Raw genomic sequence first — 26,906 nt, 5'->3', positions numbered from 1 at the left:
GTCCCAGATGTGCTCAATTGGATTCAGGTCTGGGGAACGGGCGGGCCAGTCCATAGCATCAATGCCTTCCTCTTGCAGGAACTGCTGACACACTCCAGCCACATGAGGTCTAGCATTGTCTTGCATTAGGAGGAACCCAGGGCCAACCGCACCAGCATATGGTCTCACAGGGGGTCTGAGGATCTCATCTCGGTACCTCATACCACCCTCATGGAGTCTGTTTCTGACCGTTTGAGCAGACACATGCACATTTGTGGCCTGCTGGAGGTCATTTTGCAGGGCTCTGGCAGTGCTCCTCCTGCTCCTCCTTGCACAAAGGCGGAGGTAGCGGTCCTGCTGCTGGGTAGGTTGCCCTCCTATGGCCTCCTCCACGTCTCCTGATGTACTGGCCTGTCTCCTGGTAGCGCCTCCATGCTCTGGACACTACGCTGACAGACACAGCAAACCTTCTTGCCACAGCTCGCATTGATGTGCCATCCTGGATGAGCTGCACTACCTGAGCCACTTGTGTGGGTTGTAAACTCCGTCTCATGCTACCACTAGAGTGACAGCACCGCCAGCATTCAAAAGTGACCAAAACATCAGCCAGGAAGCATAGGAACTGAGAAGTGGTCTGTGGTCCCCACCTGCAGAACCACTCCTTTATTGGGGGTGTCTTGCTAATTGCCTATAATTTCCACCTGTTGTTTATTCCATTTGCACAACAGCATGTGAAATTTATTGTCAATCAGTGTTGTTTGATTTCACAGAAGTGTGATTGACTTGGAGTTACATTGTGTTGTTTAAGTGTTCCCTTTATTTTTTCAGCAGTGAATATTCACGCTCAGTGTGTCGTCGGGATCCTTGTTGGAGAGTTTTTGTCCGCATTCTCTCCCTCTCAGTTAGAATGGATCTTTCAAAGCGACATTCATTAATGTCGTTATAGAATGGATGTTTCGTCGGTCTTCGTGTTCGATGATATCAAATTTCTAGCTGCAGACTATTAATTAATATCAGACTGGTTATTATTCTGTCGGTGTCGATAGTCTAAAAGTTTAACCACGTGGTATGGTCAAAGTTCAGTAGAGGAATGCATGATCAAACCTTGGCTCTCTCTTCTGAGGTAAGCTGGTCTATAGAAAGTAACCCTGGGTGGGCTTATATACTGAACGTAGAAAAACTGTCACGTGACGCCTTGTCCTGTCTGTGTCCCTGGGGGCGTGCCGATGACTGAGTTAAGCTTTGAACAGAAATACAATTCTATCACATTAACATCAGTACATAGCCTCTCAACATATTCCAAATAGCTTTTATTAAATCATTGTATACAACCATTTAGATGCAAGTCCCATAGCGGAGGCTATTATATAAACCTTAGTATGGTAATATGGCACTGTTGTCTCTAATGAGTATCACAAAATTTTACCAAGCGGACCAGTGCGTAGCTGGATTCTTCACCGATCTTTTATACCTTCTCCAGAACATAAATGTCATTCGGTTCCCCAATTCTGTGAGTTGGAAGAATTCCTTTGTCTCTCTATGAAACCCCTCTCTGTCTCCAAACTGGGCCATAAGGTCGGACATTCTCCTTTGGAATTTTACGACCGCCTTCACACAGCCTTGTGTCAGAAGTATAGAGGTCGGGGGATGGTGCATAGAAAAGGCCTGGTGCAGAGGGAGGGGGTTCAACTGTTTCTCTGTACCAAGGAGAGGGCAACGTCATGACACAATGATGAAACATTTGATCTCAATACAAATTTTCTGTTCCCAAAACTAGAGGTCGACCGATTATGATTTTTCAACGCCGATACCGATTATTGGCGGCCAAGCAAGGCCGATACCGATTAATCGGCTGATTATATATATTTTTTTATATAATGACAATTACAACAATACTGAATGAACACTTATTTTAACTTAATATAATACATCAATAAAATCGATTTAGCCTCAAATAAATAATGAAACATGTTCAATTTGGTTTAAATAATGCAAAACAAAGTGTTGGAGAAGAAAGTAAAAGTGCAATATGTGCCATGTAAGAAAGCTTATGTTTAAGTGCCTTGCTCAGAACATGGGAACATATGAAAGCTAGTGGTTCCTTTTAACATGAGTCTTCAATATTCCCAGGTAAGAAGTTTTAGGTTGTAGTTATATTATTATAGGAATTATAGGACTATTTCTCTCTATACGATTTGTATTTCATATACCTTTGACTATTGGATGTTCTTATAGGCACTTTAGTATTGCCAGTGTAACAGTATAGCTTCCGTCCCTCTCCTCGCTCCTACCTGGGCTCAAACCAGGAACACATCGACAACAGCCACCCTCAAAGCAGCGTTACCCATGCAGAGGAAAAGAAAAAACTACTCCCAAGTCTCAGAGCGAGTGACGTTTGAAACGCTATTAGCGTGCACCCGGCTAACTAGCTAGCCATTTCACATCGGTTACACCAGCCTAATCTTGGGAGTTGAAAGGCTTGAAGGGGTGGGTATAATTTGTGGAATTTTCCAACAGGAATCTGTTTCGAAAAACGTAAAGTAAAAGGTTGCCAACCAACAACGCATACAAAGTAGCAACGCATACAAACCTAGCTAACTAGCTGCCGAATAGGCATCAAGTCACCACGTAGCTTATTCTTAATGTTTGTCCATAGGCAAACAGACATGTGAGGACAGACATTTTTCGGAACAAACATGATGAGTGAAAAACGCAATTAAATAGACCACTCCCTACCCGGTATCTTATTCTGCCGCTATACAACTTCGTATGCGTTGTTTTTTGGAAACCTTGTTATTTACGAAGTTTTTGGGATAGATTCCTGTTGGAACGTTCCACAAATTATACCCACCCAGGTTGAAGTCATAAACAGCGCAATGCTTGAAGCACAGCAAAGGGCTGTTTGAATGAATGCTTACGAGCCTGCTGCTGCCTACCACCGCTCAGTCAGACTGCTCTATCAAATCATAGACTTAATTATAATACTATAAACACACAGAAATACGAGCCTTGGGTCATTAATATGGTCGAATCTGGAAACTATCATCTCGAAAACAAAAGTTTTTTTCTTTCAGTGACATACGGAACCGTTCCGTATTTTATCTAACGGGTGACTAAGTCTAAATATTCCTGTTAGGCATTGATGTTTATGGTTAGGTACATTGGTGCAACGACAGTTCTTTTTTTGCAAATGCGCTTGTTAAATCAACACCCGTTTGTCGAAGTAGGCTGTGATTTCAATGAAAATGAACAGGCACCGCATCGATCATATGCAACGCAGGACACGTTAGATAAACTAGTAATGTCATCAACCATGTGTAGTTAACTAGTGATTATGTTAAGATTGATAGTTTTTTATAAGTCTAATGCTAGCTAGCAACTTACCCTTGCTTCTTGCTGCCCTCGCGTTACAGGTAGTCAGCCTGTTAATCTTTGGAGTGCAATGTAAGGCAGGTGGTTAGAGCGTTGGACTGGTAACCGAAGGTTGCAAAAACGAATCCCCCCTGAACAAGGCAGTTCATCCCTGTTTCTAGGCCGTCATTGTAAATAAGAATGTGTTCTTAATCTGACTTGCCTAGTTAAATAAAGGTGTAAAAAAAAAATGATTACCGATTGTTATGAAAACGTGAAATCGGCCCTAATTAATCGGCCATTCCGATTAATCGGTCGACCTCTACCCAAAACTAGAATCTGATACGAACGGAGTGGACTAAGTTTTGTAGATTTTACCCTTTGCCAAAGTCTTAAAAACTTGCATTGTTTAGAAGGACTGCAAGGGAGAATATTTGCACACTTCACAGAATAGGCTTTCCCTAATGGAAATATACAAATACCTGCTAGAAAGCACTACCCACACTCCGGCCTACAAGAAAAGTTTACACTGCTCAGTTTGCTCATATTTAGCAGATTCCAGTTCCAGATATACACCTACTGTGTAAATTCTACTCCGATGCTCCTTTAGACTGAGGGAGGATTGCTGCGTAGGTAAGGCTTGCAATTCATTTGATTAGATTACAGTTCAGTTTGTGTGTTTTTTTTCTGTGCAAAGCTGAGTATGCTTCAACAGGCAATATGTGGAAATGTATGCATCTATGTTGAAATTGTGCTGTTTATGTGACGTTTAGGTTCCAATGGTTGAAATATTGTCATCAGAATATGGTTCATGGTTGTCTAATCAGCAAGCATCTACAGTACACCAGCTGTGCAGTACAACATTTGAAAAACTATTGTAAAATATGCTATTTGTCAGATGACTTTTTCTGCGAATGTGGTAAGTTTTCACAACGCTTTGTACAAAACTCAAAAGAGATAACATTTAAGTCATTTAGCAGACGCTCTTATCCAGAGCGACTTACAAATTGGTGCATTCACCTTATGATACCCAGTGGAACAACCACTTTACAATAGTGCATCTAAATCTTTTAGGGGGGGGGGTTAGAAGGATTACTTTATCCTATCCCAGGTATTCCTTAAAGAGGTGGGGTTTCAGGTGTCTCCGGAAGGTGGTGATTGACTCCGCTGTCCTGGCGTCGTGAGGGAGCTTGTTCCACCATTGGGGTGCCAGAGCAGCGAACAGTTTTGACTGGGCTGAGCGGGAACTGTGCTTCCTCATCGGTAGGGAGGCGAGCAGGCCAGAGGTGGATGAACGCAGTGCCCTTTTTGGGTGTAGGGCCTGATCAGAGCCTGAAGGTACGGAGGTGCCGTTCCCCTCACAGCTCCATAGGCAAGCACCATGGACTTGTAGCGGATGCGAGCTTCAACTGGAAGCCAGTGGAGAGAGCGGAGGAGTGGGGTGACGTGAGAGAACTTGGGAAGGTTGAACACCAGACGGGCTGCGGCGTTCTGGATGAGTTGTAGGGGTTTAATGGCACAGGCAGGGAGCCCAGCCAACAGCGAGTTGCAGTAATCCAGACGGGAGATGACAAGTGCCTGGACTAGGACCTGCGCCGCTTCCTGTGTGAGGCAGGGTCATACTCTGCGAATGTTGTAGAGCATGAACCTACATGATCGGGTCACTGCCTTGATGTTAGTGGAGAACGACAGGGTGTTGTCCAGGGTCACGCCAAGGTTCTTAGCACTCTGGGAGGAGGACACAAGGGAGTTGTCAACCGTGATGGTGAGATCATGGAACGGGCAGTCCTTCCCCGGGAGGAAGAGCAGCTCCGTCTTGCCGAGGTTCAGCTTGAGGTGGTGATCCGTCATCCACACTGATATGTCTGCCAGACATGCAGAGATGCGATTCGCCACCTGGTTATCAGAAGGGGGAAAGGAGAAGATTAATTGTGTGTCGTCTGCATAGCAATGATAGGAGAGACCATGTGAGGATATGACAGAGCCAAGTGACTTGGTGTATAGTGAGAATAGGAGAGGGCCTAGAACAGAGCCCTGGGGGACACCAGTGGTGAGAGCACGTGGTGCGGAGACAGATTCTCGCCACGCCACCTGGTAGGAGCGACCTGTCAGGTAGGACGCAATCCAAGCGTGGGCCGCGCCGGAGATGCCCAGCTCGGAGAGGGTGGAGAGGAGGATCTGATGGTTCACAGTATCAAAGGCAGCAGATGGGTCTAGAAGGATGAGAGCAGAGGAGAGAGAGTTAGCTTTAGCAGTGCGGAGAGCCTCCGTGACACAGAGAAGAGCAGTCTCAGTTGAATGCCCAGTCTTGAAACCTGACTGATTAGGATCAAGAAGGTCATTCTGAGAGAGATGGCAGGAGAGCTGGCCAAGGACGGCACGTTCAAGAGTTTTGGAGAGAAAAGAAAGAAGGGATACTGGTCTGTAGTTGTTGACATCGGAGGGATCGAGTGTAGGTTTTTTCAGAAGGGGTGCAACTCTCGCTCTCTTGAAGACGGAAGGGACGTAGCCAGCGGTCAAGGATGAGTTGATGAGCGAGGTGAGGTAGGGGAGAAGGTCTCCGGAAATGGTCTGGAGAAGAGAGGAGGGGATAGGGTCAAGTGGGCAGGTTGTTGGGCGGCCGGCCGTCACAAGACGCGAGATTTCATCTGGCGAGAGAGGGGAGAAAGAGGTCAAAGCACAGGGTAGGGCAGTGTGAGCAGGACCAGCGGTGTCGTTTGACTTAGCAAACGAGGATCGGATGTCATCAACCTTCTTTTCAAAATGGTTGACGAAGTCATCCGCAGAGAGGGAGGAGGGGGGGGAGGATTCAGGAGGGAGGAGAAGGTAGCAAAGAGCTTCCTAGGGTTAGAGGCAGATGCTTGGAATTTAGAGTGGTAGAAAGTGGCTTTAGCAGCAGAGACAGAAGAGGAAAATGTAGAGAGGAGGGAGTGAAAGGATGCCAGGTCCGCAGGGAGGCGAGTTTTCCTCCATTTCCGCTCGGCTGCCCGGAGCCCTGTTCTGTGAGCTCGCAGTGAGTCGTCGAGCCACGGAGCAGGAGGGGAGGACCAAGCCGGCCTGGAGGATAGGGGACAGAGAAAATCAAAGGATGCAGAAAGGGAGGAGAGGAGGGTTGAGGAGGCAGAATCAGGAGATAGGTTGGAGAAGGTTTGAGCAGAGGGAAGAGATGATAGGATGGAAGAGGAGAGAGTAGCGGGAGAGAGAGAGCGAAGGTTGGGACGGCGCAATACCATCCGAGTAGGGGCAGAGTGAGAAGTGTTGGATGAGAGCGAGAGGGAAAAGGATACAAGGTAGTGGTCGGAGACTTGGAGGGGAGTTGCAATGAGATTAGTGGAAGAACAGCATCTGGTGAAGATGAGGTCAAGCGTATTGCCTGCCTTGTGAGTAGGGGGGAAGGTGAGAGGGTGAGGTCAAAAGAGGAGAGGAGTGGAAAGAAGGAGGCAGAGAGGAATGAGTCAAAGGTAGACGTGGGGAGGTTAAAGTCGCCCAGAACTGTGAGAGGTGAGCCATCCTCAGGAAAGGAACTTATCAAGGCGTCAAGCTCATTGATGAACTCTCCAAGGGAACCTGGAGGGCGATAAATGATAAGGATGTTAAGCTTGAAAGGGCTGGTAACTGTGACAGCATGGAATTCAAATGAGGAGATAGACAGATGGGTCAGAGGAGAAAGAGAGAATGTCCACTTGGGAGAGATGAGGATTCCAGTGCCACCACCCCGCTGGCTCGATGCTCTAGGGGTATGCGAGAACACGTGGGCAGACGAGGAGAGAGCAGTAGGAGTAGCAGTGTTATCTGTGGTAATCCATGTTTCCGTCAGCGCCAGGAAGTCTAGGGACTGGAGGGTAGCATGAGATGAACTCAGCCTTGTTGGCCGCAGACCGGCAGTTCCAGAGGCTGCCGGAGACCTGGAACTCCACGTGGGTCGTGCGCGCTGGGACCACCAGGTTAGAGTGGCAGCGGCCACGCGGTGTGAAGCGTTTGTATGGCCTGTGCAGAGGGGAGAGAACAGGGATAGACAGACACATAGTTGACAAGCTACAGAAGAGGCTACGCTAATGCAAAGGAGATTGGAATGACAAGTGGACTACACGTCTCGAATGTTCAGAAAGTTAAGCTTACGTTGCGAAAATCTTATTGACTAAAATGACAAATGCTAGCTAACTAACACTAACACTACACTAATCAAGAGATCATCAGAAAGGCAGTTGTTTCAAAACTCTAACCACATTTTCTATTGACTAAGTATAAAATAAGCTTGGCAAAATAATACAGACACTTTTTCATTCACTTTTATGCAAAGTGACGAAAGGGAATCCACAAAATTATTGCTGTGCATCATCACCCACATTGGTACCACACATTGGTGGTTGATGAGGTGAGTTTCCCTCTTACTATATAAATCCATTATTAATATTAAAATATATAAGTGCAACAATATTGTTAAATACAATACAGGATTGGAATACAGGTAGAAGGTGTATGATTGCCATCCCCATGAGCCACCCTCCTTCAGGCCATGGATGAAGCATGTAATGACATGAATCCAGACCTACAGCATGTCAGGCTTGGATTCACCATGACAAAAGGTTTTTCCTCAGGTTCATGAACAATAAGGATAGTTACTGTGTCGATGAGAACCTATGGCCAAATGCTAAAGACAGGTTTGATGCAAACTAGTGTCTGCTGAACTTTGTTTGTTTCATTTTCATTTCATTTGTTTCATGTGATTACAGTGCACCTATTTTGTAATTAGGGATTAACATAGGTAACCGGGATCCCGGGTCTGTCATGGGAACACTTCATTTGTCCTCCAAAAATGTAATGACAAGACTCAGGAAGACGCAACATTTTCCCCTGATGTCAGCAATAATGCAATTCCACAAAATACACAACATACGCAGCATCAGATTAGCAAAAAATAACAGCACATTATCCAAACAGGTTGTCGCATGGAAGCCTTTAACCTAGGGTGTTTACACACAAAGTCACCATTAATTGAAAACACAAGCATAATTGACACTCCTGGACTGCACACGCGACCCGAATGCAGTTAATAAACCCTACTGGAAACCCCCACTGTATAGCCTATAAAATAACATGTGCCTCTTTTGAGCTGTTATTGTCTCTCTTCAGACAGTCACAAATGTGATAGGCCTATGCACAATTCGTTACATAGGCACCTCTGTCACAGACATAAAGTCTGTTAACAATTCAGAGAGGCATGAGGTAACATTCTATCTTCTCCTGTCCTAGAGCCAAGGCTATTTTCCTATCCAGTCCCAATTCCACTGACACCCAAAATTTCCTTTCTCACATTAATATTCCTAACTTTATAACTCTGTAATCCATATAGCCTACTGTAGGTTGCATTATCAAAGCATGTCTCTCGCCTATGCATGTCAAAATATATCTATAACATTTCCTCCGCTTCTCTGCGCTGTCTCGTACTTGTTGCCCATATCAGAGCTTTGGTAGAGAATGTGTGGTCATCAAACGATATGACTGTATCGTTCCTCTGTGCAGATGGGAGAACCTACCAGAAGAACAGCCCATCTCTGCAGCACTCCTCCAATCAGGCCTTTATGATAGAGTGGCCAGATGGAAGCCACTCCTCAGTAAAAGGCACATGACAGCCTGCTTGGAGTTTGCCAAAAGGCACCTAGTCTGATGAAACCAAGATTGAACTCTTTGGCCTGAATGCCAAGTGTCACCTCTGGAAGAAACCTGGCACCATCCCTACGGTAAAGCATGGTGATGACAGCATCATGCTGTGGGATGTTTTTCAGTGGCAGGGACTGGGAGACTAGTCAGGATCGAGGGAAAGATGAGCGTAGAGCAAAGGATAGAGAGATCCTTGATGAAAACCTGCTCCAGAAAGCTCAGGACCTCGGACGGGCAAAAGGTTCACCTTCCAACAGGACAACGACTGTAAGCACACAGCCAAGACAACACAGGAGTGGCTTCGGGACAAGTTTCTGAATGTCCTTGAGTGGGCCAACCAGAGCCAGGACTTGAACCCGATCAAACATCTCTGGAGAGACCTGAAAATAGTTGTGCAGCGACACTCCCCATCCAACCTGACAGAGCTTGAGAGGATTTGCAGAGAAGAATGGGAGAAACTCCCCAAATACAGGTGTGCCAAGCTTGTAGCGTCATACCCAAGAAGACTCATATTTAAAATATAAATATATATATATTTTTTTACATTTCTAAAAACCTGTTTTTGCTTTATCATTTGAGTATTGTGTGAAAAAAAACAATTGAATCCATTTTATAATAAGGCTGTAATGTAACAATGTGGAAAAAGTCAAGGGGTCTGAATCATGCTCTGTATTCTGTCATTCTTTGAAGGTGGCTATCTAGCAAGCTTAGCAACTTTGCTCATTGGACTTTTGTTTGACTACTACGCCCAGCCACAACTCCCTAGCAAAACTGAAACCTACTTGAAGGTAACATCCCTCACTGTTGCCCCTAGTGGCCAGATTCTACATCTCCCGACGTCCTCAGACATGGATGGACGTCTAATACTGACATGTATCACAGGTGACCCGGCTGGAATTAATTGAAGAGCATAATAACACTCTGAATTTATGAACGGCCTGTTTCAAAATTCACAACAATGTCATTGGCGATCAAAGATATACTCATTACTAAATATCAGTTTAATTTCCTCTGAAATCATTACATAGTGGCGCAGCCAAGTCAACAAGGTGGCTCAGCGCTCTCTTATTTGGGGACAACCCTGGCATAGTGACCATAACTTTGGTTTTAAACGCTTTAAATGGTCACTGGATAAATATGAATTATTCCCTGTACTAAAACTTGGTAGATTTTGGGGAAAAGATTCATTCCTAGCTGTAATTATATCTGAACAATACATTTCTATTTTGCACCAATTATTGTGAAAGATGTATTCAATGAACACACCTTTGATCACAGAAATTATGGCAATTTAGATTTTCAGTATATTTGATGGGTAGTGCAAGTGTATTGCCTAATGTGAAAACAGTGTAATGTACTGCAATTTACTGTACAGCATTTTTTCTAATGGATTTAACTGGTTGTTCATATGACTAAATTGAGAAGATGTTGTTTTTGCTGATTAAATAAAAGTTTGCATGGTATTTCACAGTAAACGTATATTTTGGATAATTGGTTGTGTGGTGAAATACGTCTCCAAACAGAATTAATGCACAATAAAAGGTTTCGAAGATGACTTTCTGCATTAAGTGTTAAAAGTTAGGAGTTTTGTACTGAGTTAAAAAAAAATCATTTTATACTTGTGACAATAGCACCAAAGCGATTTGATGTTTTTTTTTTTTTAGCAAACACTGTATATTTTCCATAGAGGTCATGGTTTCTTCGTTCAAGCTTGATATGTTAAATGGCCATTTCAATAATCCATATTATGTTTCAGTTTTCATCATTTCTGCCGTATCTATAACAGGATATCCTAACAAGATGTTGAAAGAGAAATATGACTTTTGTTCTTTCTAGGTGCAAGTTCCTGTTTTTCAGAAAATGTACTTCACTTTCAGGGTAAGCTCTTTCAGTAATTATTCACTCTGAACCTAAAAATGTTTTCTGCATATGTATTTTATTCCCTCTTGAAAATAGGTATGTCATTTATTGTAAAAACAAGTAAAACATGGTCCTGATGTTTTATTATAGGGTCTTGTATGGAATGATAGTTCCTCTCTGACTTTACAATAAGGTAACATTTTGTTTTGTTCCCCTTGTCTTGTAGTTGGTGGATGGTGGTCTCATGTTTCTGCTCCTCAGTTTGACTAGGATTTCTGCCCAGAGAGAAATGTCCTTAAACCCCACTACAATAGGTCATTACACAGGTATAACATCTTCTTCATATTTCACACATTTCTACATCCTATTATTACAAGGCATAGTGAATATATTGTACCTTGAAGAATAGACCTCTTTTCCTTCACATGCAACTTAATCGGGTAATGTATGTTCATATTTTGGCAGAGTCCCCATGTAAACTATTTGACAAGTATGAAACTACTGTGACAGAGGGGGAGGGCCTTAGTTTGCCAGCCTACTATGACCTGAGTGAGTTGGTTTGGGCCAGCGTGACTGAGTTTACCTGGTACAGAAACAGAACCCAAGAGCTCCCGTCCTCTGAGGAAGAGCGTGTGCATCATCATGGACCGGTGCTCTTCTTCCTCCCCCTTTTAATCAACGACTCTGATCAGTACTACACCTACTGGTAATACAACAACTGTGTGTGTGCGTGTGTTTAGGGGTTAAATTGGTAATTGAGAGCAGGGGAGCCCTGTTTGGGAGGGTTAGGGTGAGGGTTTAGTCTAGGGTTAGTGTTGAACCTCGATGTGTGCATAGGGTTAGGGTAGGCATGCACATTTACAAAGAAAAAACCTAAGGGTCGCTTGTCTTGCACGAATATTGAATAAAATTATATTTCAACTTACTCTGTCGATTGAAATTTGAGACAAAATATCCACAGAACTATTATTACCGAATTCAAAACGCGCAACTCTGTGTGTGGCAATAAAGATGTTTTCTCCTGACCTAAGGCCAAGCACAAGACGGAAGGACATGCACGATGATGCATGCATACTGACGGAAATTTTGCAGGTGTTTACATGGTTTTGAGCATGTGCCAGGTGATAGAAATTTCAACGGCAGTATTGGCACTTAAATAATACTTTCCTGTGGATATTTTGTCTCAAAATTCGACCCACTGAAGGACCAACCACACAGACAGCTGGTAGGGTAACATGTAATACAAATATATTCAACATTCTGACTCGTAAGGAAACTTGCCAAGTTTTTACACTACTTAGTTTCAGGCTGTATAGACTCTTAGCAAATGTTTTTTTTTTTCTATCTATAGCCTAAATGGGTTCTTCAGCTGGCCCCCAGTTAGAACCCTGTTGGTTCCCTTTTGGATAACTAGTCCACTGTATATGCCTATGTTCCAGGAGAAAGGGAGCAGACACCTGCGTAATTTTTGTGACAGAGGTGATTGTGGTCAAAGCCCAACCGTTCGATCACTCAGTCCTATTTAACAGTATCTCAGAGTCAGCAGACAACATCGCTATCCCATGTCCTGACCCAGTGGAAAAACTGTGCCAGGATGGAAAAGAGAACTTAGCCTGGTATAAGGTACTGAACATGACCAGAATGCTAACACAAACTTCAAGTCTGCAAAACTATTCAACATTGGTTCTCAAGTCCTGTCCTAAAGCTCCTAAGGGTTGCACCTGCTCTTGATGAGTGGAATCAGGTGTGTTACTGTTATTTCAGCAAATAAGTTTGTCAAATTGTTTGTCTTTCATTTCAGAATTTCAGTCCCATTCCAAACGAGTCTGAGAGAAATCTGTGGGTGTACGGCGCCTCCAAAGCAGACGAGGGCATCTATACGTGTGTGTGCACGTGGGAGCACAATGGGACAGTTCTCAACACTTCTGCATCCAGGAGACTAAAGATCAAAGGCAAGTAGGTTGTGGCTTGATGACAGCTCTGTCAATCCTCTCAGCATTTTATTTATTTGATTTGAGCTTTGCTGAAACCTCATCCAAGATGGCAGCAGGGTCAGCAAACATGGAAACTCTAGGCTACATTACAGCAGGTTATTAAGCTACACTAGGTACATTAGGCTCCATTTATATCAAACAGAATCAAAAGCAACATCAAAAGTAACCCTCATATTACATGTGGTCTTTTTTGCAGCAACAATCAATAACATCAGTGACAACGTTTTGAATGTATCCAAAAGTATCTTTCTGACTAAACTGTGTGTTTGTCTCCTTCAGCTCCCTCTGCCTCGCATCCTCCTCAGATCAACCTGCCTAGAAACGGAAGCACAGAGACCACTGACCTGTGTAGGGATCAAACCGGGCTCAAATACTTTCAAATACTTGTGTTGTGCTTGATTTGGTTTGCCCGGTATATCTCTCTGTCTTCAGAGTATCTTTTGTTCTTCATAGACACCACTAAGAGGTTGAGGTGTGAAGCGTTTTGTGGGCAGAACATTGAAGACAACTGTCACGTGTGGTGGGAGATTAATGGAGTGAAAGTGCTCTCGCAGCAGCAAGGCTACTCAGTGAACACCACCAGGTAGGTACACACATGCACGCACACACACGGATTCATGCATACACGCAAACACACACACACACACTTGTTTTTGAGAACAAGGTAACAGAATTTACACATTTCCTTGAAAACAAGACCCCAGATTCACCATTTAGAAATCACTGTGTGAATGTTTTATATGTATGTGTTACTGTAGTGAGGTGGAGGCATCTTCGATGCGGAGTATCTTCATGGCTATCCTGACCATAAACACAGTGACTACTACAGACCTCCAGTCTAAGTTCACGTGTGTTGCAATGAACGACCAGAAATGGACTTCTGCAGTGGTCACTCTCAAGCAAAGAGGTTAATGCACACACTCTTAAACAAACATCACACAGACATACAGTTGAAGTCGGAAGTTTATATACACTTTGGTTGGAGTCATTAAAACTAGGTTTTCAACCACTCCACAAATTTCTTGTTAACAAACTATAGTTTTTGGTAAGTTGGTTAGGACGTCTGCTTTGTGCATGACACAAGTAATTTTTCCAACAATTGTTTACAGACAGATTATTTCACTTATAATTCACTGTATCACAATTCCAGTGGGTCAGAAGTTTACATACATACACTAAGTTGACAGTGCCTTTAAACAGCTTGGAAAATTCCAGAAAATTGTCGTGGCTTTAGGAGCTTCTGATAGGCTAATTGACATAATTTGAGTCAATTGGAGGTGTACCTGTGGATGTATTTCAAGGCCTACCTTCAAACCCAGTGCCTCTTTGCTTGACATCATGGGAAAATCAAAAGAAGTCAGCGAAGATCTCAGAAAAAAATTGTAGACCTCCACAAGTCTGCTTCATTCTTGGGAGCAATTTCCAAATGCCTGAAGGTACCACGTTCATCTGTACAAACAATAGTATGCAAGTATAAACACCATGGAACCACGCAGCTGTCATACCGCTCAGGAAGGAGACGCGTTCTGTCTCCTAGAGATGAACGTACTTTGGTGCAAAAAGTGCAAATCAATCCCAGAACAACAGCAAAGGACCTTGTGAAGATGCTGTCGGAAACGGATACAAAAGTATCTATATCCACAGTAAAACGAGTCCTATACCGACATAACCTTAAAGGCAACTCAGCAAGGAAGAAGCCACTGCTCCAAAAACGGCATAAAAAAGCCATACTACAGTTTGCAACTGCACATGGGGACAAAGATCGTACTTTTTGGAGAAATGTCCTCTGGTCTGATAACAAAAATAGAACTGTTTGGCCATAATGACCACCGTTGTGTTTGGAAGAAAAAAGGGGAGGCTTGCAAGCCGAAGAACACCATCCCAACTGTGGCAGCATCATGTTGTGGGGGTGATTTGCTGCAGGAGGGACTGGTGCACTTCACAAACTAGATGGAATCATGAGAGAAGAAAATTATGTGGATATATTGAAGCAGCATCTCAAGACATCAGTCAGGAAGTTAAAGCTTGGTGGCAAATGGGTCTTCCAAATGGACATTGACCCCAAGCATACTTCCAAAGTTGTGACAAAATGACTTAAGGACAACAAAGTCAAGGTATTGGAGTGGCCATCACAAAACCCTGACCTCAATCCTATAGAAAATTTGTGGGCAGAACTGAAAAAGCGCTTGCGAGCAAGGAGGCCGACAAACCTGACTCAGTTACACCAGCTCTCTCGAGGAATGGGCCAACATTCACCCAACATATTGTGGGAAGCTTGTGGAAGGCTACACGAAACGTTTGACCCAAGTTAAACAATTTAAAGGCAATGCTGACCCACTGGGAATGTGATGAAATCTGAAATAAATCATTCTACTATTATTCTGACATTATACATTCTTAAAATAAAGTGGTGATCCTAACTGACCTAAGATAGTGAATTTTACTAGGATTAAATGTCAGCAATTGTGAAAAACTGAGTTTAAATGTATTTGGCTAAGGTGTATGTAAACTTCCGACTTCAACTGTATATAACACACAAAATCACACATGCAAACTCTCTGTAACTTTCTTGGTGTTGTGTTCTCCCTGTCTTTCCCCCCACAGGGTTTATGTTTATGGGTCTATGTGTGGTGCTACTGCTCTTCTTCTTGCTAGCTGCTGTGGCCATCAAAGTGTTTGACATCGATCTGGCGCTCCTCTTCCGTGGAGTTTTCAAATGCTATGGTCGATCTGAGGGTAAGAACATCTAGCCACCCACTGAAGTTTAATGATGCTATTTCATTAAGATATTTCATTGTACAGAAATGCTTATTCAGCCTACATGATCTATATAGTAGTGGATACCATATAAACATATTACTACATTTAGTTCTTAGTCACCACACTGAAGCATGGCCCACTGATTGTGCAGTGCTGTTGTCTGCAGTAGGCCTAGTAGGCCCTTCTCAACAGGTGGGGTCAATCCCACTGCAAGTGTAGAAGTAATGGGCAAATTTATATTAAAACAACTCAATTTCAGTTCAAATTGTATAGATTTGATTAAATTCTATCTATTCCTTTCCTGCTAAGGTTTGACAGAAACCTCCTCTTTGTCTGTGTTTTCAGATGGGAAGGTCTATGATGCTTACGTTGTCTACCAGATGGATGGGAAAGACAAGGAAAGGGAGGAGAAAGTGTATCACTTTGTGAGCAGCGTTCTGCCCACTGTCCTGGAGCAGAAGTGTGGCTTTAGACTCTTCATCCACGGCAGAGACGACTTACCTGGAGAAAGTTGGTTCTTTCAGACTGTGTCCTGCCCTCTAAGAAGCAAATGTAACAGTAAAACAGTACTAAAAGTCAAAAGTTAACTTCTCCCGCTCCTCTCTGTTCTGTTGTCCCCAGACCGCATAGAGATGGAGGACTGCATGCGGCTGAGCAGGAGGCTGATTGTCATCCTGACCCCCAGCTCAAGCACATGGTCAGGCTCAGGAGGTCAAGGCTCATGTGGCCAATGGGGCTACTCGTCTTCGTTGACCACAGCGGAGGACTATGACTGTCAGGTGGGGCTCTACCAGGCTCTGGTCCACAGTGAGATGAGCATCATCCTCATCCAGCTGGGGGACATGGGGGAGGGTGGCTACACACACCTGCCCCCCGGCCTGCAGCACCTGGTCCGCAAGAGTGCCCCCTTAATGTGGCAGGAGGGAAGGCGTGGGTCGACGCTGCCCAACTCAAGCTTCTGGAAGAGGGTGCGTTACATGATGCCTTGGCCGCGCCACTCGACTAGTTTTGACAACCAGTTAATATGACTGTTCTATGTGAACAATCAGGTCTGAGGACTTGAAGTGCGGTTGGAAGCCTGGGATTCTGTTATAGAAGAGAACACCCCCAGGTTCGCTGAAAATCCTTTTTCCATTCATAGAAATATCATTAATTATTCCAGTGCTGTGCAGAGATATACACAGGTTAGCTGAGAACGTCACAAAAACGATGTGTACAACGTGGCAGAAGGCCGTGTGATGTTGTGATTCTGGATGGCTAGCAACAATGACAAGAAACTGCCATGTGGGGAATAGTAGGTGGCTAATTTCAGGTAGTTTTATCTTGTTCTTGAAACCATGTCTTGTTTTTAGGTATTTTGACTGATGTCATGTCTATGCTAATATGGCAAAATGTGCTTGCTTACTAACCAACAACTGTAACAATGTATTTGAGAGATAACAAGTGTTCATTGTGCAACTTTGTTTTCCATAAACATTGGAGACAAAATATAGTTTACATGTTGTCAACAATCTAAACCAACCCGTTCTGTTTTGCCCCATATTTGTACACATGTCTGTTTTGTTGCTAAACAACCAACCTGTCTGAATGGGACTGTCTATGGCAGCTGCCATAGTGACATACAGTTGAAGTCAGAAGTTTACATACACTTAGGTTGGAGTCATTAAAACTAGGTTTTCAACCACTCCACAAATTTCTAAAAACTATAGTTTTGGCAAGTCGGTTAGGACATCTACTTTGTGCATGATACAAGTAATTTTTCCAACAATTGTTTACAGACAGATTATTTCACTTATAATTCACTATATCACAATTCCAGTGGGCCAGAAGTTTACATACACTAAGTTGACTGTGACTTTAAACAGCTTGTAAAATTCCAGAAAATGATGTCATGGCTTTAAAAGCATCTGATAGTCTAATTGACATCATTTCAGTCAACTGGAGGAGTTTCTGTGGATGTATTTCAAGGCCTACCTTCAAACTCAGTGTCTCTTTGCTTGACATCATGGGAACATGCAAAGATATCAGCCAAGACCTCAGAATTACAATTGTAGACCTCCACAAGTCTGGTTCATCCTTGGAAGCAATTTCCAAACGCCTAAAGGTACCATGTTCATCTGTACAAACAATCGTACGCAAGTATAAACACCATGGGACCACGCAGCCGTCATACCGCTCAGGATGGAGACTTGTTCTGTCTCCTAGAGATGAACGTACTTTGGTGCGAAAAGTGCAAATCAATCCCAGAACAACAGCAAAGGACCTTGTGAAGATGCTGGAGGAAACAGGTACACAAGTATATATATCCACAGTAAAACAAGTCCTATATTGACATAACCTGAAAGGCCGCTCAGCAAGGAAGAAGCCACTGCTCCAAAACCGCCATAAAAAAAAAACAGGCTACGGTTTGCAACTGCACATGGGGACAAAGATCGTACTTTTTGGAGAAATGTCCTCTGGTCTGATAACAAAAATAGAACTGTTTGACCATAATGGCCATTGCCATGTTTGGAGGAAAAGGGGGGAGGCATGCAAGCCGAAGAACACCATCCCAACCGTGAAGCACGGGGTTGGCAGCATCATGTTGTGGGGGTGCTTTGCTGCAGGAGGGACTGGCGCACTTCACAAATTAGATGGCATCATGAGGGAAGAAAATTATGTGGATATATTGAAGCAACATCTCAAGACATCAGTCAGGAAGTTAAAGCTTGGTCGCAAACGGGTCTTCCAAATGGACATTGACCCCAAGCATACTTCCAAAGTTGTGGCAAAATGGCTTAAGGACAACAAAGTCAAGGTATTGGAGTCAAAGCCCTGACCTCAATCAAGGAATGGGCCAAAATTCACCCAACTTATTTTGGGAAGCTTGTGGAAGGCTACCTGAAACATTTGACCCAAGTTAAACATTTTAAAGACAATGCTACCAAATACTAATTGAGTGTATGTAAACTTCTGACCCACTGGGAATGTGATGAAAGAAATACATCATTTTCTACTATTATTCTGACATTTCACATTTTTAAAATAAAGTGGTGATCCTAACTAACCTAAAACAGGATTAAATGTAGGATTACTAGGATTAAATGTTAGGAATTGTGTGAAACTGAGTTTAAATGTAGTTGGCTAAAATGTGTGTAAACTTCCGACTTTAACTGTATATGACACAGATGTCAGTTTTTTGGTCCTTAAATGAAATTGGTATATGTTTTTATTTATCACACTTTTCTTTAACCATTTATATTCTTTAATACAGGGCTGACATACAAGTTCCTTACTTTTTTCCCCTTCTACTTGCCTCCTCCATTTTTGTGGTAATGCTGCATTTAGTTGGTTGTAATATGTCTGTGTTAGCTGCATGTGTGACATAACTCCACCAGTCCCTTTTTTGATATCATTCACTAAAATTATACCTGTTTTTTTAAACGTTTTTTAAAATCAATTAGTATTTTTGACTTTAACCACAATATTTGTTGTATTGTTTGTTCTGTCTTTTCAGGTGGATTAAACTGAACTTGCAACCAACTTTCTAAGGCTTGTTTAAAAAATAACGATGCTTTGGAGATTATTTCCTTTTCAAACAACCGACAGTGAGCAGTTGTAATCTGAATTAAGGGAAAAAGGCCATTCTTGAACATAGGATGAGACATTCCTACCAATTTACTAGAGAACCAGTTTGGATTTAAGTAAAACTTTTATATGACTGATGCCTTTAGTGAGAGGTCTAATGCTTTCATATTTAATAATTTCTGCCCTCTGAATTCATATTCGTTATATAAATAGGCCCTTTTAATTTTGTCTGGCTTGCCATTCCAAATAAAATTGAATATTTTTTGTTCATATAATTTAAAAAGCGGGTCACTAGGTGTAGGCAAAACCATAAGCAAATAGGTAAACTGTGATATGACTAAAGAGTTAATCAGCATGATTTTTCCACAAATAGACAGGTATTTTCCTTTCCATGGTAGCAAGATCTTATCTATTTTTGCTAACTTTCTTTAACAATTTATTGGAGTGAGATCCTTTCTTTCTTTTGGGATTTTTGTATACCGAGTGTCCACATCTCCGTCAGACCATTTAATTGGTAAACTACATGGTAATGTACAACTTGCATTTTTTTGTGATCCAATACCTAATATCATAATTTGGTTTTAATCCAGAGAGGATAGCACAAGTATATAGATCCTATGAGGCCGTGGAGAGATTCTAATTGTGGTTTTAAAAGAACCTGAATCATCAGCGTACAATGACATCTTCGTTTTTAAGCCACGGATTTCTAATCCCTTAATATTATTGTTTGATCTAATTTTAACAGCTAACATTTCGATGGCAATAATAAATAGATATGCCGATAGTGGACAACCTTGTTTTACTCCTCTCGATAGTTTAAAACTTTCTGAGATGTAGCCATTATTTACTATTTTACACCTAGGGTTACTATACATAACTTTAACCCATTTTATAAGAGGTTCCCCAAAATTGAAATATTCTGGGCATTTATATATAAACTCCAGTCGTACTTTATCTAAAGCCTTTTCAAAATCAGCTATGAAAACCAGGCCTGGTGTCCCCGATATTTCATAGTATTCTATTGTTTCCAGTACTTGTCTTATATTATCTCCAATGTATCGTCCATGTAAAAAACCTGTCTGATTAGGATGAATAATATCTGACAATTCTTTTTTAATTCTATGCGCCAAGCATTTTGCTAGGATTTTTGCATCACAACACTGAATTGTCTGAGGTCTCCAATTTTTTAAATGGACTGGATCTTATATATATATATATATATATATATATCACTTGGGTCCTGTTTCAGTAAGAATGATATCAGACCTTCTTGTTGCGTGTCTGATAATCTACCATTTATATAGGAGTGGTTAAAACATGCTAATAATGGTCCTCTGAGTATATCAAAAAAGTTTTGTTTACTTCCACTTGTATGCCATCCAGCCCTGGAGTTTCCCCAGCCTTAAAGGCTTTAATTGCATCAAGAAGTTCCTCCTCTGTAATTTGGCCTTCACATGAGTCTTTTTGTACAGATGTTAATTTTACATTATTATTATTATTATTATTATTATTATGGAAAAAAATCCATACAATTAGTTTCAGTTAGTGGAGATGGAGGAGGCTGAAACAAACATATCCTTAAAGTATTTTACTTCCTCTTTCAAAATATAATTCGGTGAATCATGCATGACTCCATCATTTGTTACACGTTTCAATACATTTTTTTTGGTAGCATTTCTATATTGAAGATTGAAAAAGAATTTGGTGCATTTTTCCCCATATTCTATCCAGTTCGCTTTATTTTTTATAATATATTACACTGGATCTTTCTTGAATAAGTTCCTCAATTTCTTTTTCCTCTAACTTATTCTGTGCCTCTATGGTACAGTTTTTATTGCTATCTAACTGTACTGTTAGTCCTTCAATTTCCTTTGTTAATATGGACTCTTTTGATCTTTTGGAAATTCTGTAAGAGTAATATATATGCCAATTATGTGATGATCCGACCGCATTCTGTCCCCTATCAACACTTTTTTTTTGTAACTTTTGGTGCCAGAGAGGTCAGGGTATTTAAGTCTCCATATATCCACTAATTCCAATATATCCATGATTGTCTTAAGTGCCTGAGGGTGATAGTTTGTAGTGTGATTTCATTTCTGGTCCATAGAGGTATTTAAGACCGTATTATTAAAATCTCCCACCATAATAATAGAGTCTAGTATTGCTTGTAGAGTTGACCAATTCTTATATATTTACATTTTTACATTTACGTCATTTAGCAGACGCTCTTATCCAGAGCGACTTACAAATTGGATATATATATTTTCAAAGAAGCATGGATCATCATTATTTGGACCTTATAAGTTAATAAGCCATATCTGTTAATTGCCCAATAACATATTTAAAATAATTCATATACCTTGATCTGTTTGGACAATTTGCACATTTGGATCAAAATTACTGTTAATTAAGACCATCACCCCTTTTGAATTTCTTTGCCCATGGGAGAAATATATTTCATCCCCCCAGTCCTTTTTCCACAAACCTTCATCTAAAATTGTTGAATGAGTTTACTGTAAACAATAGATTATTATATTTCTTCTCTTATCCAGGTAAATACTGATCGTCTTTTCTTATTATCTGCTAAGCCATTACAATTGTAACTGGCTATACTTATTTCACCACTTACCATAATGAGACACAACTTTCAAGTCTATTTATCAAAATATATGTTTGTTAAACGTACCATTTAAAAAGTAACATGATGATTGAGTGTCTATATAGCTGTACCATGATATTTGCATTGCTACTAAGTAAACCTCCAATTGGTCCCCACTATTCCACCCGCTATAAAAGCCCTCCTCATCCCGAGTTGGGTTGTCATTCCAATGCCCGGCAGACCACCCCTGACCCCCCGTATCCCATAGCCCTGAAAAGACTGGGATCCATCCTTCGAAAAGAGCACACAGTGCCATTTGCAGAACAGAAGTAGATCAACCGCCAAATGCATTACCATCACCCTCACCTCGATTTGTATTATATATAGCCATCAAAAAAATATCTATATTTTAAAAATCCTGTTTCTTATTTTCCATAATTATCTATTAATATTTGTAGTAATGTAGACAATTTATGCAAAGGATTTTACCGCTCACCAGTCTCGCCATTAGCAAAATTACATTATTGCAAGCAATTATTATATTAGCAAACAATTATTGTGAATCATCCTATATTGTCCCTAACTTCTTTTACTCCTTCGCAACAGTTGTGTGATACGCACATTCACCCACACACTCAACCCTTTCCCCCCACACAACCATAGGCTCACATTCTCAACAGTTGCACCATCCCAGAGCCCAACTCAAGAAAGGTCTTGATTTACAAATGCATATACAGTTGCAGGCCTGCAGGACTGTTCAAAAAAATGGGCAGAAATGGAGAGATTTTATTAACCATTGTCACGTCCTAGATGATGGAGGTCAAATGTACACCTTTTCCCTGAAACACCCACAACATGGTCCCCCGTATTGACCATATTCCCAAGCATCTCCATGCAGTCAGACTTTTGATTTTGTGCCATCAGGGCCACAATAATATACCTCCTCTTTGATTGTTCGATTGTGACCCCCTCCCCATGGGTTACTGCAGCTAGTGTTGCCAGCACTGCCACTTCAGGGGTGGGGGCACCCCACCCGGAATCCCCTCCGGCTAGGTACAAGGTTGTCAAGGTTCTCATTAGCAGCTTTGAGAATTTCCTTGTATAGTATGCTCTCCCTATAGGGGGCTTTGGCTTTGCAGGACCAACCCTGCCAAGCAGGCTCAGAATCTTGAGGGGGCAGTGCTGCTCTAGGTCTCTGACCGCATTTTGACTGCATACAGACCACTTACAGCAGGCCCATAAAACAGTTAGGGACTTCTCCTTAGTATCTGCGTCATTCAGGTGGGTGTCTAGGGTATAGGATTGTGGACCGTTCCATCAATATAGGATCATAAATAAATAAATTAAATATCATTCATTTTAAAAATGTAGTTCCCCATGATAGGACAATAAATAAATGAAATGTATAACTTATTTTAAAACACTGTTCCACCATGATAGGACAATATATAAATAAATAAGATGTATAATTCATTATAAAAAGTATATCCATCATCTGAACAACATTGAAAGCTCTCTCTCACACCTCCGCTCACAGCAATATATTGGTTCTGGGATATGCAACCATTTCTCACTCAACGCCACACTTTCCCAAACATAAAAAAAACACACACCACACCATCCACCATCCTGTCTCCTGGTGCCTTCTGTTTACTGAGTTTTTATCTTCATGTTGAATTAGTGCTTTTGTTTTCCAATTAGTTATATTTGAAGATGTATAGAAAAGCTATATTTTTTTTATTGTATTACAATCCATAACAGGGCTAGAATTGTGTTTCATTAATTTCCTCGTCTATAAGAACTTTGTAATTTTTTAAATAGCCATGGAGTAGTCTTTGTGTCTCTGAACAACTGGTTATCAATATATAGTTTATCGACGATGAGAGCTACTTGTTTCCCTTCTAATCTATTTTCCTTGAAAATTGGATACAGAATTTTACGCCGTTCTGCAATTTCCTTCGGGAACTGGTCATTCATGACAATTTTGTTCCCAGCAAGTCTTTTACCCAGGCTTTTAACCATTATTTTATCTTTAAAGGAAGCAAATTTGGCAACTATTGGGCATTCATATCTCTGCTCTCTGTCCGAAAGCGGTGTACACGTACGAGTTGGATTTTGTCGATAGCTGTAAGGAGGAACTCTCTAACTACAGATTCAATAACCTCTCCTTCTTTCTCTTGGATACCTGTAAGTACCAGATTCTGTCTCATGGATCTAGTCTGTATGTCAAGTAAGGCTTCTCTCAGAACGGTGCTCTCCTTTTTAAGTTCATTCACTTCGGTTTCAATCTTATTGACTGTCCCTTTTAGCTTGTTTGTTTCCTTCTCCAATGTCGCAGCTTTTTCATCACTCATCTCGAGGCTTGCCTTCAACTCCTTTATATCCTTACTGACTAATTCAAGTATACCCAGTTTGTCATTTATTGATTTTAACAGATCAGTTTCGACCTTTACCATTCCCGGTGGTGAAAATATTAAATCGTCTGTGTCTGTAGAAGAATCATGTTTTCGTTTTGAAATCGGTTCCCCTGTCTTACTCGCCGTCATGTTTGGGTATTGCTTGTTTTTGTAATATTTGTCGATACATTTCTCGAGTCTTAAGATTTGTTTTGTGTTATTATCCAGATTGAAGGTTATCACCCACCAGATTGTGTAGTGCTAATATTTAGTCTAACTTGCCGATATTGAATATTATGTTTTTATCTTCAGGGGCTCTACATAACTACGTTCAGTGCGCCATTACCCATCTCCTGGTGTGCGCCTTTCCCCTCCTTTTGCCCCAGTCTGAGGTCCTGAGCGCTCTGGAGAAGGTTTTCATCAAGGAGCTCAGTACTTTGTTCTGTTCATCTTTCTGTCATTCCCGACTAGTCTGACAGTCCCTGCCGCTAAAAAACATCCCCACAGCATGATGCTGCCACCACCATGTTTCACCATCGGAATGGTGCCAGGTTTCCTACAGATGTGACGCTTGGCTTCAGGCCAAAGAGTTCAATCTTGGGTTCATCAGACCAGAGAATCGTATATCTCATGGTCTGAGAGTCCTGTAGGTGCCTTCTTTGCAAACTCCAAGCAGGCTGTCCTGCGCCTTTTACTGAGGAGTGGCTTCTGTCTGGCCAATACCATAAAGGCCTGATTGGTGGAGTGCTACAGAGATGGTTGTCCTTCTGGAAGGTTCTCCCATCTCCACAGAGGAACTCTGGAGAGTGACCATTGGGTTTGTTGGTCACCTCCCTGACCAAGGCCCTTCTACCCTGATTGCTCGATTTAGTCGGCCGGCCAGCTCTAGGAAGAGTCTTGATGGTTCGAAACTTCTTCCATTTAAGAATAATAGAGGCCACTGTGTTATTGGGGACCTTCAATGCTGCATGAATGTTTTGGTACCCTTCCCTAAATCTGTGCCTCAACACAATCCTGTCACGGAGCTCTACGGACAGTTACTTCGACCTCATGGCTTGGTTTTTGCTCTGACATGCACTGTCAACTGTGGGACCTTTATATAGACAGGTGTGCCTTTCCAAATCATGTCCAATCAATTGAATTTACCACAGGTGGTCTCTAATCAAGTTATAGAAACATCAAGGATGATCAATGGAAACAGGATGCACCTGTACTCAATTTCGAGTCTCATAGCTAAGAGTCTGAATACTTATGTAAATACGTTCTGAAAAATTCAAAAACCTGTTTTTGCTTTGTCATTATGGGCTATTGTGTGTAGATTGAAGATGAAAAAACATATATTTTATCAATTTTAGAATAAGGCTGTAACGTAACAGAATGTGAAAAAAGTCAACGGGTCTGAATACTCTCCGAATGCAATGTAACATCATTCCTTTTGGCAGGTATCTATAGGTGACCGGGGATTCTCTACCACATGTGAATGCCTCCGTGTAGCTCACAAGTGTAGCCATACATTTGTTCACAATATTGGCTGTACAGATGGGGAATGCAAGTGGAGAAAGCCAGCCGTGCCCAACCAGGTGCAGTTAGTGGAGAAACGGCCGATGACTACAAGTCTCTGTCCCAAGAACCCACAGAGGAGGATCTTCAGTGGCTAAGGAATTGTCTCCGGTGCAGGTTCCCTCAACGTGATCAAGACAAAGGAGATGATTGTGGACTACAGTAACAGGAGGACCAAGCACGCCTCCATTCTCATTGTTGGTTAAGGGCATGTGTAAGTAAGCATTTCTCTGTAAGGAATACACCTGTTCTATACGGCGCTTGTGATTTGATTTCATTCAGTGGAATGGCATGTCTCCTTGAACCTGAACCAGAACAACCGCTACCCTCACTGTCATCCCTGTCTGTACTGGACATTGTTTAAAAAAAAGTGCACCTGGGGCATGCAGGCATAGCGCTGTCATCGGAGCAGCAAGAGGCTATACGGCAGGCAACGGTATGACAGCGCACCAATGCAAACTGGCACACCATGAGAAGGAGGTTGATGCATTTAAAATTCAAGGTTTTATGCAAAAATGTATCATATTTGATGAGTTACTGACCACAGGCTCGATGTGCTGTAGTCGCCACAACTGGACTCAAGTGCTCGGATCACATTGGCACAGGATGTCCATCCATCGGATGGTCTAAGGGATGAACTCCTGTTGGACTGGAAAACAAAGAGACATTTGGTCAGTGGTAGGTCTTTTTCAATGCTGTATCACCATATTTATCTGGACAGAAAATGCATTGTTTATCATAACACAAACCCACCTTGGACAATGTGACAATTGGTCCCTCACCCAATCCTCATGCATCATAGTTTGTTATTGTTTCCCAATCATCAGCTACTTCTCTGATGAGTTGGAGGCTTACATGTGCACAGCACATTACTATAACAACGTAGATAAGGTGGGAGGAATCTAAAGATTTTTGAATCTTTTAGTCAATCTGTGAGATATATCTCACGCTCTGTGAACCTTCTGTGGTTCAGGAATGGAGGAATATTCAGTGACTCCTGCAGGCCTCAAGCTCTCCACCAAGAAGTCTTTGCCTGCAAAAATCACATCTCCAGACATGAAGACCTTCTCAAACTCCGACTTCTGGCTTTGTCTGACACAGATCCTAATGCAGATCACTGCAGTATGTTATCACAGCATTAGGTGCAACTCCCAGAAGCAGCTTGATAGAGTTCATTGA

The 26,906-nt window shown here is 41.9% G+C and overlaps 1 protein-coding gene across 2 annotated transcripts in view; it reads left to right on the top strand.

Annotated features, from left to right (window-relative positions):
• LOC115160826 (interleukin-1 receptor-like 1) overlaps nt 1-17,126 on the top strand; it is a 32,125-nt gene extending 14,999 nt beyond the window's left edge. The window contains exons 1-12 of one of the 2 annotated variants that reach the window (XM_029711288.1): nt 9,772-9,873; nt 10,828-10,869; nt 11,078-11,177; nt 11,317-11,557; nt 12,291-12,474; nt 12,653-12,803; nt 13,125-13,193; nt 13,299-13,428; nt 13,604-13,752; nt 15,450-15,581; nt 15,951-16,115; nt 16,227-17,126. In XM_029711288.1, the coding sequence (XP_029567148.1) occupies nt 10,852-10,869; nt 11,078-11,177; nt 11,317-11,557; nt 12,291-12,474; nt 12,653-12,803; nt 13,125-13,193; nt 13,299-13,428; nt 13,604-13,752; nt 15,450-15,581; nt 15,951-16,115; nt 16,227-16,633 (1,746 nt within the window). In that variant the 5' untranslated portion in view covers nt 9,772-9,873; nt 10,828-10,851 and the 3' untranslated portion in view covers nt 16,634-17,126. Of the gene's footprint in view, nt 1-9,771; nt 9,874-10,827; nt 10,870-11,077; nt 11,178-11,316; nt 11,558-12,290; nt 12,475-12,652; nt 12,804-13,124; nt 13,194-13,298; nt 13,429-13,603; nt 13,753-15,449; nt 15,582-15,950; nt 16,116-16,226 lie in introns of those variants that run through there. The other variant, XM_029711287.1, reaches the window with a different exon arrangement.
• The last annotated feature ends 9,780 nt before the right edge of the window (nt 17,127-26,906 follow it).

The sequence above is a fragment of the Salmo trutta genome, chromosome 24 (genome assembly GCF_901001165.1).
Source record: "Salmo trutta chromosome 24, fSalTru1.1, whole genome shotgun sequence".
Classification (NCBI taxonomy): domain Eukaryota; kingdom Metazoa; phylum Chordata; class Actinopteri; order Salmoniformes; family Salmonidae; genus Salmo; species Salmo trutta.
This window is presented reverse-complemented; position numbering and strand designations above follow the sequence as displayed.